This window comes from Vitis riparia, chromosome 18 (genome assembly GCF_004353265.1).
Source record: "Vitis riparia cultivar Riparia Gloire de Montpellier isolate 1030 chromosome 18, EGFV_Vit.rip_1.0, whole genome shotgun sequence".
Classification (NCBI taxonomy): Eukaryota; Viridiplantae; Streptophyta; class Magnoliopsida; order Vitales; family Vitaceae; genus Vitis; species Vitis riparia.
In genome coordinates this window covers 38,510,314-38,522,341 of record NC_048448.1, presented here as the reverse complement: position 1 = coordinate 38,522,341, position 12,028 = coordinate 38,510,314, and the positions used below count along the sequence as shown (strand labels likewise).

At 29.3% G+C, this 12,028-nt stretch overlaps 1 protein-coding gene across 1 annotated transcript; it reads right to left on the bottom strand.

Moving 5' to 3' along the window:
* Positions 1-4,729: 4,729 nt before the first annotated feature.
* LOC117905850 (receptor-like protein 6) lies at positions 4,730-7,429 on the bottom strand. The gene has a single exon (XM_034818708.1). It carries the CDS (start codon positions 7,427-7,429, stop codon positions 4,730-4,732), a length of 2,700 nt encoding a protein of 899 aa, XP_034674599.1.
* Between the last annotated feature and the right edge of the window lie 4,599 nt (positions 7,430-12,028).

The following is a 12,028-nucleotide window of genomic DNA, read 5'->3' as shown; positions in this document are numbered from 1 at the left end:
ATAAATACAACACCATAAGGGAATTGTTCTCACTGAATCGTGGGAAGGTTCCACTGAGACCATGATTCTTCCATAAGTCGAGAACCTCGAGTTTCAGAAGATGAATGTCATGGTCAGGGAATCTCCTATGCAATCCACAGTCAGAGAGATCCAATGACATCAAAGAAGACCGATTTAGCAAGAAATAAGGAAAAACTGAATAGATGGAAATACCTCCAAGGTGAATCTTCCACAATTTGGTTAAATTTTGAACCAGAGAATTGAAGCCATGCGGGGCAAGTTCTGCTTCATAATTCCCAAACAAATCAAGTGCAACCAAGTTGGAGAGGTGAGAGATTTCTAGTGAAATTAGGCCTGAAAATCAAGAGTCAGAGAGATTGAGATGTGTCAAGCATGAGAACCGACCAAACCCAACCGAAACAAAGGACCCATTGAAGTCATTGGAAGCAAGGTTGAGCCTTTGTAGATGAGGAAAGAGGAAGAAAGTAGTGTTGGAATGGATGGTGCCAAAGAGCCAACTGCAATTGAGGTCCAGTTCAATTACATGGCCTGTCACCCAATCACATGTGACCCCATCCCATGAGCAGCAATCGATACCCCTCTTTCAAGACTCTGTTTTGGGATAAGAAGTGATGCCATTGGAATCGCAATCCCAAGAACTGGAATTATCAATAGAAAAGGATTGCTTAAGGTGGAGTAGAACAAGGGCCTGGTCATGCGGGCACAATTTGGTGGAATTAGAGAAAGAGGAGGAAAGAAACTGAGAAGACGAGAGAAAGAAAAGAAAACAGAGGAGGAGGAGTTTAGACATCATTCTTCCCAAAGCAATCGAGAGAGAGTGATAAGATGAGAGAAATGGTGATGAGTACACCCCAATTTATATGCAAATGATTCACAGTGGAAAACTTCTTGGAAACTTCGAACTTAATACAAAATCATTGTTAGTGCTTTCACTTTACAATCAAAGGGTGGTTTCTTAATATATTAAGTATAAATCCACTTTCATGTTACCTTTTTAATTAGCATCAAACAACGAGAATTTAATTTGACCAAAAAATTTTAACTTACATGTCAAGTGCTAACTATTAATCCTACCCAATTAAAAAGTAAAGATTGAAGTCTAATCAAGTTGACACATAAAGAAAACAAACACAACTAGTCCCCACACGGTTTTGTGGAAAAGAGGTTAACATTTTGGTTCTTTTAGTATATAATTATACATTTTATTATATATTTTCTTTTAAAAAAATTTGACAAAGACTTGAGATTTCTTTATTCCAAATCATGACAAAAACCAAATATTATTATTTTATTAAATTTAAATATTTTGAATTGTATTACATTTCATATCAAAATGCTTACCTATGTGGTTCAAAGGTGTGAAATACCATCTTAGTCCAAACAATATTTATAGTATTTGTATGTTCAATCTTATAATGGACAGAGTAAATGTTTATTTATATATTTATAATAAAATATCAAAAAAATAAAAAATAAAAATGTAACAAAGAATTACTAAATCCGAAACTATCTTGAACTCAAGCCCAATATAAAATAAAGTACAATAGATTAAACTAAATTTATATATATATATATATATATATATATATATATATATATATATATATATATATATATATAGATTAAAAATGAACATTGAAAAAATACTATGGAGAAAAGGCGATTGAAAATATAAGGCATGTTGAAAAACTTAATGAGATTATAGACGTAAGACTTTATAATTAATAAAAGAACAATTGATTTTACAAATTTTTTGTTGGTCTTTCAAATAAAAGAGTAACGTTACATCTTTTTTTTTTTAATAATATTTATAAAAAAATTATATTAGACTTTATTGATTTTGAAATAAAATAATATTTATAAAAAATTATATTAGACATTATTGAATTTGAAGTAAAATAGAGAAAGAATTTGATAAATAACATGACTAAATAACTAATTAAATTAAGCGTATTTAGTATTGTTTTTATTTAAAGTGTTTTAGTGAAAAATTATTTTTATGAGAATCATCTATAAAATGTTTTTATAGAAAAATAGTATAAATGATTTTTCAACCTTATAAGTTATTTTTCAGATTTTTAAAAATATTTTTTAAAATTTTCTTAACACTTATCTTTTTTTTAAAAAAAAAATATTTTTTAAACAAAAAGTGCTTCGGACTTTAAATAAATAAAGAGGTTTGAGAATATGATTTAAAAGTAAAAAAGAAAAAAAAATTAAAATGTTCTATCTTCTAGTAAAACCTAAAAGAATCATGCAAATCTAATATATGCTTTTTAATGTCGAAGTTCCTATTGTATTCATTTTATATCATCCAAGAGTGCTAGAATTTCTAAGCTTAGTTTAAAATTTAAAAATTGAGAATATCATTATTTATTAATAATTTTTTTTTATAAATATGGATGTTAATTAATATGGTTTATAACATTTCCTCTAAGATTATAATATTGATTGAGATGTCTTTGACTCACCATAAAAATACAATAATTATGTTAATTTGATTGAATAATGGACTCAAAAAATAGTTTTTTTTTTTTCTTTTTGAAAAAGGATCAAACTTCATAATTGAAAAAAAAAATTGCTAATATTATAATTATGAGTTTTGATTATTCAATTTCAAGTTTTAAAATGTTAAATATAAATATTTCTATATAATGATATACAATTTTATTTTATTTTTCTAAAGAATTTCTAGAATGTTGTTGATTAAAAATGGTCATTCTATGTTATACCTCCTATTCTCATCCACGGAGGATAATTAATATTCTAATATTTATTCATTCCACTTGCCCTATATGGAGAATAATTAATATTATAATAATTTTCATTCCACGTACACTTACATCATACCATATAATATTTTTGCTGACTCAGAAAATGGACTCATTTGCCAAAATTTTCTCCTTCTAGATTGAGAATTTCAAACCATTCCATTTTCCATGTCATGCATGTGATGTCACACGAGCTTGTGGCTACAATTTTCATTGACCAGATTTTTATATACTATACAGAAACCTTTTTAATTCTCAGCCCTTTATATGGTAGTATTAATTATTTTCCTTCTTCAATCATTTATGACTCTATTTTCCACTTAGATAAAAATACTATAATTATATTAACTTGATTAACTAATTGATTAGAAGGACAATTTTCTATGATTTATTTATGTTTTTTTATTATTTATTAAAATCAACTTGATTGAAAAATGTTAAATCATATAATTTATTTATGTTTTTTTCCCTAAATATCTATAACAAATATTAAATTGATTTAAATATTTGACATAGATGACTAATGATGGGGCTAACATTGTACATTCAATTTCTTTTCAAATTAAAAGATTTCAAATGTAGCCCATGAAACAATTGGTTCTAGTTAATTCTTTTTTACTTTTTTCACTGATCTGATAGTTGAGATTTCTCAATTTGAAGAGAGCTGTTTTAAAGAAAACACCTTTGAATTAAGGATGGGGTTAAAAAAATGATTTCTAAAGAAAATGTCAATTGGGCTTGGGCCCTGACTCATGGATCTTAAGTTAAAGCTAGCTTCAGCCCTTTGGTTGCAACACTGGTTCTATCTTGTTGTGGCCTAAACTTGGGCCGTGAACAAATTGGCTCCCATACATGTTATAATAAAAACAAATACTAGTTGAAAATAATCCATTCTATACATATTGAAATATAATCAAGATTATTGTTCTTTCCTAATTAAGGTTCTTAAATAAATTGGAATGCAATGAAAAGACTAAATAGTCGTTTACAAAAGGATGGAGGACAACTCTTGTTAGAAGAAGGAACCAAAGGATTTAATTAAAGAAAGAGAGAGAAGGGTTCACGATTAGGCATACAAGAAAAATCAACATTTCTTTCCTATGGATTATCATATTTGAGTGTTGGCTTGAGAAAAAAGGCACTCCTTACCTTTGCCTTACATTGGTTGGGGATTGGAAGGTAGGAACAACAAATCGATCGGTTGGAATCATGACAATCGAAGGAATTGAATCATTTATTGGTTTGAACTTAAGGTCTCACTCATACAAATCCCAATTGGTGAGAAGACTAACTATCATCCCAAAAAGTGATCAAGGGCAACTAAAGCAGAACATATGATGTTACCTCCTATTTTATAAAAAATTGAAATGTATCCAAATGCCTCATAACTCTTTAATATTTATTCGTTAGTGTATGGTTTCCAAGATATGAAAATTGCTTTTTGAGTTTAAAGTTACCATATCGATTGGAAAAATACTAAACAAATGACTATTGCATTATCACAAAACCAAAATAATAATAATAATAATAATAATAATAATAATAATAATAATAATAATAATAATAAAAAGGAAAAAGACATTCTTTTAACTTTATAAACAAGATTACACTTGTATAATGACAATACAGATTATTTGCTAACATAAGAATGTAAAAGCCATTTGTAATATGCAACACATAATAAAATGGGAGTGGAACGAATTAATTTCTTCTTACTCCTTGCCTGGAAGTGCTTCTTTTAGACCTTTTGATCTTTTTGTGAATAATCTCTTCAATAATCCAGACAAACCGTTTAGGTTTCCCAATTAAGAAAATGAGACACCCAAGAGACAACCCAATAACCAATCCACATCCATATCCCATCAATGTGATTTTCCAATCAAATCCACCATCAAACTCTGTATCCGCTTCCTTTGAAGACTCCGGTGTTTCATCAATTATGCATTTCTTTGACAATGGAAATCCACACAACCCTGAGTTCTCATTGTATGAATCATTTCCAAAGTGTCAAACTGATTACCTCGAGGTATAAATCCAGTAAGATGGTTTTGGGAAAGATTCAAAACTTCGAGAAATGTCAAACTTGTTAATTCTTGAGGAATTCTCCCAATGAGCTTGTTTGAAGAGAGGTCTAATGATTCAAGCAACTTCAAATTTCCAAAAGATGATGGGATATGTCCTGCAAGGTTGTTATGAGACAAATTGAGCCCTCGAAGTGAATTAAGATTTCCAATGGACTTGGGAATCTCTCCTTGGAATTTATTGCTTGATAAATCAATTGTTGTGAAAGTATTCAAGATTTTCACAAATTCAATCTCTAACCTTTTGATTGTCACCACTATGGAATCTTGATAATAATGGTCCCCCATATATTTTCTTGTCATGTTGCCTTCATCTATATTCATTATAGCTTTCAAACTTCTCAAATACATTTGAGGCAAGTCACCCTCGAAATCATTGTGAGCAAGATCAATGATTCTTAGGCTCATGAATGGGGATTTGATCTTGGAATGCCCTATATGACCATGGAAACTATTAGAGTGCAAAACAAGAACTTGCAACTTTGGAAGAGTTCCCAACCAATGGGGAAATGTATCATTTATCTCATTATTTCCAAGGTCTAGAACTTCAAGTTTTCGACAAATGATCAAAGATCGAGGTACTGGGCCTTCCAATTTATTATCGTTGAAGTCAAGATTCCTAATAGCATTGCCCTTTAAAAATGTTTGAGGAATGATGCCATGAAATCGATTCCTTCGCAAATTCAAAACAGAGAGATATTTGCTAAAATTCCCCAAACAATGAGGAAGCATGCCACTCAATTTGTTGTTAGACAAATCAAGAACTTCCATGGAACTCGCTTTGCAAATCAACGGTGAGATTTCTCCACTCAATTTGTTATGGGATACTGAAAAGAAATGTGTTGAATTTTGGGGAGTTGGAAGTGGTCCTTGCAGCAAGTTGGATTGAAGATCTAGAATTTGCATATTTTTCCATGGAAGCATCTCAAACCCACTTATGATGTTATAAGAGAGATTCAAGTACCACAGTGTATCCTTTCCCATATTCCATGACCATACTCCACTAATGTTATTGTTTGAAAGGTCTAGCCTCTGAATGCTGGGCAAAATGGAGTTGGAATTGCCAGAGGTGATCAATGAGAGCATGTTATTTGAGAGATCAAGTGAAGTGAGGTTTCTAAGTTTTTCAAAGTTGCTTGTCTCCAAAACACCACTCAAGTTATTTGAATAAAGATAGAGAAATTCAAGGTTGACAAGCTTAAATATTGAACTTGGAATTGACCCATGTAACTCATTCATGCTCAAATCAATAACCTTCAATGAATCATATTGGAATTCACCAATATGACCAGTGAGTTTGTTATGACTGAGATCTAAAGTCACCAATGATGGCAGAGTATAAAATCGAGATGGTATTGTCCCGTTGAACAAGTTATCAAAGAGTCTTAAGTCCTGAAGGTTTGTTAGATTTCCAATTGATGGTGGAAGCTGACCGCTGAAATTGTTGCTAAAAATGTATACGAACTGTAAAGACTTTAGATTGCCAATTGAAGTAGGGATGGACCCTGAGAATTCGCAATCGGAGAGATCCAAAGTCTGTAAAGACTTTAGATTACCAATTGAAGTAGGGATGGACCCTGAGAATTCACAATCAGAGAGATCCAAAGTCTGTAAAGACTTTAGATTGCCAATTGAAGTAGGGATGGACCCTGAAAATTTGCAATAGGAGAGATCCAAAGTCTGTAAAGACTTTAGATTGCCAATTGAGGCTAAAATCTCTCCACTCAAATTTGTGAATGATAAATCTAACTCCATGAGGGAATTGTTCTCACTGAATCGTGGGAAGTTTCCACTGAGATCATCATTTCCCCATAAGTCGAGAACCTCGAGTTTCGGAAGGTGAATTTCATGGTTAGGGAATCTCCCATGCAATCCACAGCCAGAGAGATCTAATGATATCAAAGAAGACCGATTTAGCAAGAAATCAGGAAAAACTGAAGAGATGGAAATACCTCCAATGTGAAGCTTCTGCAATTTGGTTAAATTTTGAACTGGAGAATTGAAGCCATGCGGGGCAAATTCTACTCCATAATTCCAAGAGAGATCAAGTGAAACCAAGTTGGAGAGGTGAGAGATTTCTGATGAAATTAGGCCCGAAAATCCAGAGTTAGAGAGATTGAGATGCGTCAAGCATGGGAACCGACCAAACCCAACTGAAACAAAGGACCCATTGAAGTCATTGGAAGCAAGGTTGAGCCTTTGTAGATGAGGAAAAAGGAAGAGAGTAGTGTTGGAATGGATGGTGCCAAAGAGCCAGCTGCAACTGAGGTCCAGCTCAATTACATGGCCTGTCACCCAATCACATGTGACCCCATCCCATGAGCAGCAATCACTACCCTTTTCCCAAGACTCTGTTTTGGGATAAGATGTGACACCATAGTAATCGCAATCTGAAGAACTGAAATTGTTGATAGAGAATGATTGCTTAAGGTGGAGCAAAGCAAGGGTCTGGTGACGCGGGCACAGTTGAGTGGAATTAGAGAAAGAGAAAGAGGAGGAAAGAAGCTGAGAGGATGAGAGGAAGAAAAGAAAATAGAGGAGGAGGCGTTTAGACATCATTCTTCCCAAAAGCAATTGAGAGAGTGAGGTGGGATGAGAGAAATGGTGATGAGGATTCTCCGCTTTATATGAAAATGATTCACTCTAACTTTACCCTACTCTTCTTCGTTATGGAAAACTTCTTGGAAATTTCCAACTCAAATGGAGGACCAGAGAAGACTTTTCTTGTTAAAACTTCTTAGAAAGTCTTTTGATATAAATATAAATAATTTTTTTTCATAAAACAAATTTTAAATTTTATATATGATAATTATATAATTTAATTATATAAAATTTTTCATATATGATCATTAGACATAATCAAAGAACAGAAAAAATAAAATATGAATTAATTTAAGTTTTAAAAATGATATTCAATCCTAATAGTTTGTCTTTCCAACTCAATTTAAAAAAAAAAAAATGTTCATGACTACCATTTTATTTCATTTTATTTTTTGACATTTTCCTGACCTAATCTCATTAACAAAATAAAATGAAATAAATTTTAGTAACAACATTATTCTTTTTGTTGAAAGTAAATTACTTTTACTTTTATTTTGTATTTTTACTTTTTGTTGGAAGTAAAGTGTTGTTGAAAGTAAAGTAACACAATTAAATGAAATAAATTAGGTATTGAATATGAATTTAAGTTGAGTTTATTGACTTTCCTTAATCTACTTAAAATAACTTTAACAAATCTTAAAGAAAGGTCTTCTCGGAAATTTCCAACTTAAACAGGAACAATCAAAAGAAGACCTTTCTTGTTACAGTTTCCAGCTCATTAGAGTTTTAATTATTATTTTTTTATCAGCACTGGTATAGATTGGGACTATAAAATAAAATCAAAATACATCCTGTAGATTTGAAGTACAAAAATGAAATTTTATAAATAAGAGAAATGAAACCAGAGCACTTGGTTTCAGGGCACACTGGCCTTCATAACAAAGAAAGCAAAAAGAAAGATTTCTTATTAGTCTTTTTAAAAATTAATAAATAAATTTCATAAACAAAATTATTATAAAAGGTAAAATTCCACATTCCAAGAATTAACAAATTAAAGCTACATACTCATACGATTTCTAAAACCCCTTAATTAAGTCATAAATGGATTAAAGTGCTGATTATGATTTTTAAAATTGATTACGTGAAATGTGGTTCAAAATAAATGACTTTCTTGACTTTGACTTCTATGAGTCAAGAAAGTGACACAGCTAATTAGGAGTTTGTAACACAGATAAAATTTAAAATAATAAATCAAAATACAACCTGATGAGTTGAGGTAGAATAATGATATTTTATAAGTAACACTTGATACGAGTCCGATTTGTTAATTTAGGAATGACAACAAGAAGAGTTTAGTATAAGTTACTCTTGTTTCAATCTTAGCTCAATTCTTTACATCAAATCCTAAAACTTGTTCCAAACAATCGAAAAAAAAAATCTTTTATTAGGTATATTATGATAGATGTCCCAACATCATGCATATTAAAAAATGATTAAAAAAATTAAAATCATTACAAAAGAAAATAAAATGAAAGAAACTTGGCTTAAATAAAACATTTTTTTAAAAAAAAAAAAAAAAAACAAACAAACCTTTTAAAATTTCATCAACAAAACATTTTTCCTTTACTAATATTTAAGAAAAAACAATATGTACATTTGGCTTTATTAGAAGGAAAAAAATCTTAATCCAATTACCATTTTTTTTATTTGAAAAATTCATCAATGTAGTAATTTATTAGGCAAGTCAATTTTTAAATGTACAGGAAATTAAATATGCTAGACCGTAACTTATTTACACCCTTCTCTTGTCCTACCTATATCCAAATATGCAAATATATAATTTTAAAATTATATCTCACTTTTTAGCCCTACAAACAAACATAACCTTAATTTATGTTATAACTTTTATGTCATAATCTACTTCTCAAACTCCCCCAATTATATCATAAATAAATCAAGGTGATGCTAATTTCTTCAAATGATTAGATACATGTAACTCAAAATAAATGATTTGATGAGACATGTCACTTGACTTTGACTTCTATGAGTCAAGAAAGTGACTCACCAAAAAAAAAAAAATTCACAGTATCCTTTTATATTAACTCTATTATGGTCCCATCCTCCATTTTTAAAGTTCAAATTATTTATTACCTATAGAAAGGAAAAGAAAGGATACCAAATAGAATGAAAAATTAGCAAAAACATGTTTTTTGAGAACATGTAAACTTAAAAGTTAATATCTTATATACCTTTTTCTATGGATGCCAACATCTTTTACCTTTCCTACCTTATCCCCTTTGGACTTTATTATTATTTTTCTCTTTTTTCCTTTATTGTTTTTTTCCTCCATTACCATGCCTTAATATTTTGCTAGTACAAGTGCTATAATATTTTGAGAAGTTTATATGTTTTGATTTATCTATTTGTATCTCATTCATTTTTCCTTTCATCCACTAAATTATATATCTTAACCAATTTTCACTCTTGGTTTTTGTATGAACTAGTATATAATTGTCCTCTTTAAAAAAATGAAAAAAAAAAAAACCATAACATTATTATCTCATTTTCTTCCAACTATCTGCTTAAAAAAGTTATGTGAAAAAGGATTTAATGTAATATCTTGGACAAATAAATAAAATATAATAAGGAATTTATCTCCAATTATCTTAATTGATTTATTATAAAAATAATAATAGCAAAAATCAAATAAAAATGAAAATTATTTCATTCAAATTAAAAAAAAAAGTGGTATTACTATAAGGCACTGTCATTCTTTTGAATTCATACCAAGACCTTAAATAAGGTATAATTTTAATATTTGACTTTTTTTTATTCTAAGTCATCCACCATAAATTGTTTGGGCTCCACTCCTTACATTATTGGTGTGGAGGAGTCTACAAGTGGAATTTAAGGCACCAACCAAGTATGACTTTGAATCAAACCGTGTGGGTCCTAATTCATAATAATTTGTTTTATGTAGGCATACAACTCGTTTGGATTAGCCCATTCTATTCAAAACTAATATGATATTTATATGAAATTAAATATCAATATCAAGGTTTAAGTTAAGTTTTTTTTTCTATATTTAATTTGGGTTAGACAGAGACAAAGATTCTAATTTAACTCAAACTTGATTTAATATTTTTATAATATTTGTAACCTATATTATCCTATATAATAATATTATTATTTTTAGATTTTTTTTAAGGAAAATATCATATTATAATTGTATCATATATATTTTTTATTTTAAAAAATATATAAATTTATTTATTTATTTATTTTTGTTATTATCTTGAAATTTTATCTCATTTACTATCTAAATTTTGGTACAAATATATAGAAATTCTTTTCTTAAAAAAAATATTGTTGATGGATTTTCAATCATATGAGAGAACTCAAATCTAAATCACTTACCTGATCTTAACATAAGGTTAGAAAAATGAGATATTGCCTTTACAGTCGTCATAATCTATTTCTTGAATCCTTCAATTAAACCATAAAGAGATTAAAGTGATACTAATTTTTCAAATTGATTAGGTAGATTGTAGTTTAAAATAAATAACTTGATGAAACATGTTTCTTGACTTTGACTTCTATGAGTCAAGAAGTCACAAACAAGGAGTTTGCAACACGGCAAATAAATTTTCTTTATAAAGAATCTTTTGCCAATAAAAAATAAAAACCACAAATCATCCTCCAAAATTATCTACTAAGTCTTCTAAGTAATTAATTAAAAGAAAATTTTATATCTATCAACTTAAAAATAATGACCGACAATAATTGGATCAGTAGTAAACTTTTTAGAACCTTGATCAATCAATTTCCTCTTAAGGTCATAGAAGTCCATGAAAAATTACATTAAGCATTTTAGTTATTTCAAAATATCCTAATTAAAGTATATTGTTAGTTTATACTATCGTACATGTGACCTCTAGTCATAAATAATGTGACAAGTAAAGTAAATAGGGTAAATCAAATGTTCTCCCTAAAACTTTTATTGAAACATTTTTGAAAGTGATACATTAGTAAATAAAGTATGATAAAATGTATATACATATATATATATATAAAGAACTCCTGTCATTTGAGAAGTGACAATATCTTTTTTTCTTTAAATTCATTATATCTTCTTTTTTATACTTCAAGTGAAACCTAGAGAAATATTGTTCAAAGTTAGAATGACAATGTCTTGGTCATCCAACACAAAAATGTGTGAATTCCTCTTTTTAATAATGTTGAATATAACACAAGAATATATAAGAAAACACCAACCATCGACTTAGGGTGGGAAAAGTATTTACTAATTTCACTCTTTTCCGTGAATATGATAATATTTCTAGAGTTTACGCCATGATAGAGCAATTTAGATGGTCCCTCCCAAAGAAGACTCACAAAATTCTTTGCATATTAATTTCATTGTAGTTAACAAGTCTTCAATTTCTAAAATGGAAGTTTATCTTTACCTACCTAGAGGAGGAAAAAATATACCAAGCATAATGAAAAACCAACAAAGATTTTGTCTTCTTAAAAATAAACACACCTTTGAACTCAAAGGTATTACCTTGAATATTCCTTTGTTTCAATAACTTGTACCACTTTTATTTGTTTTGC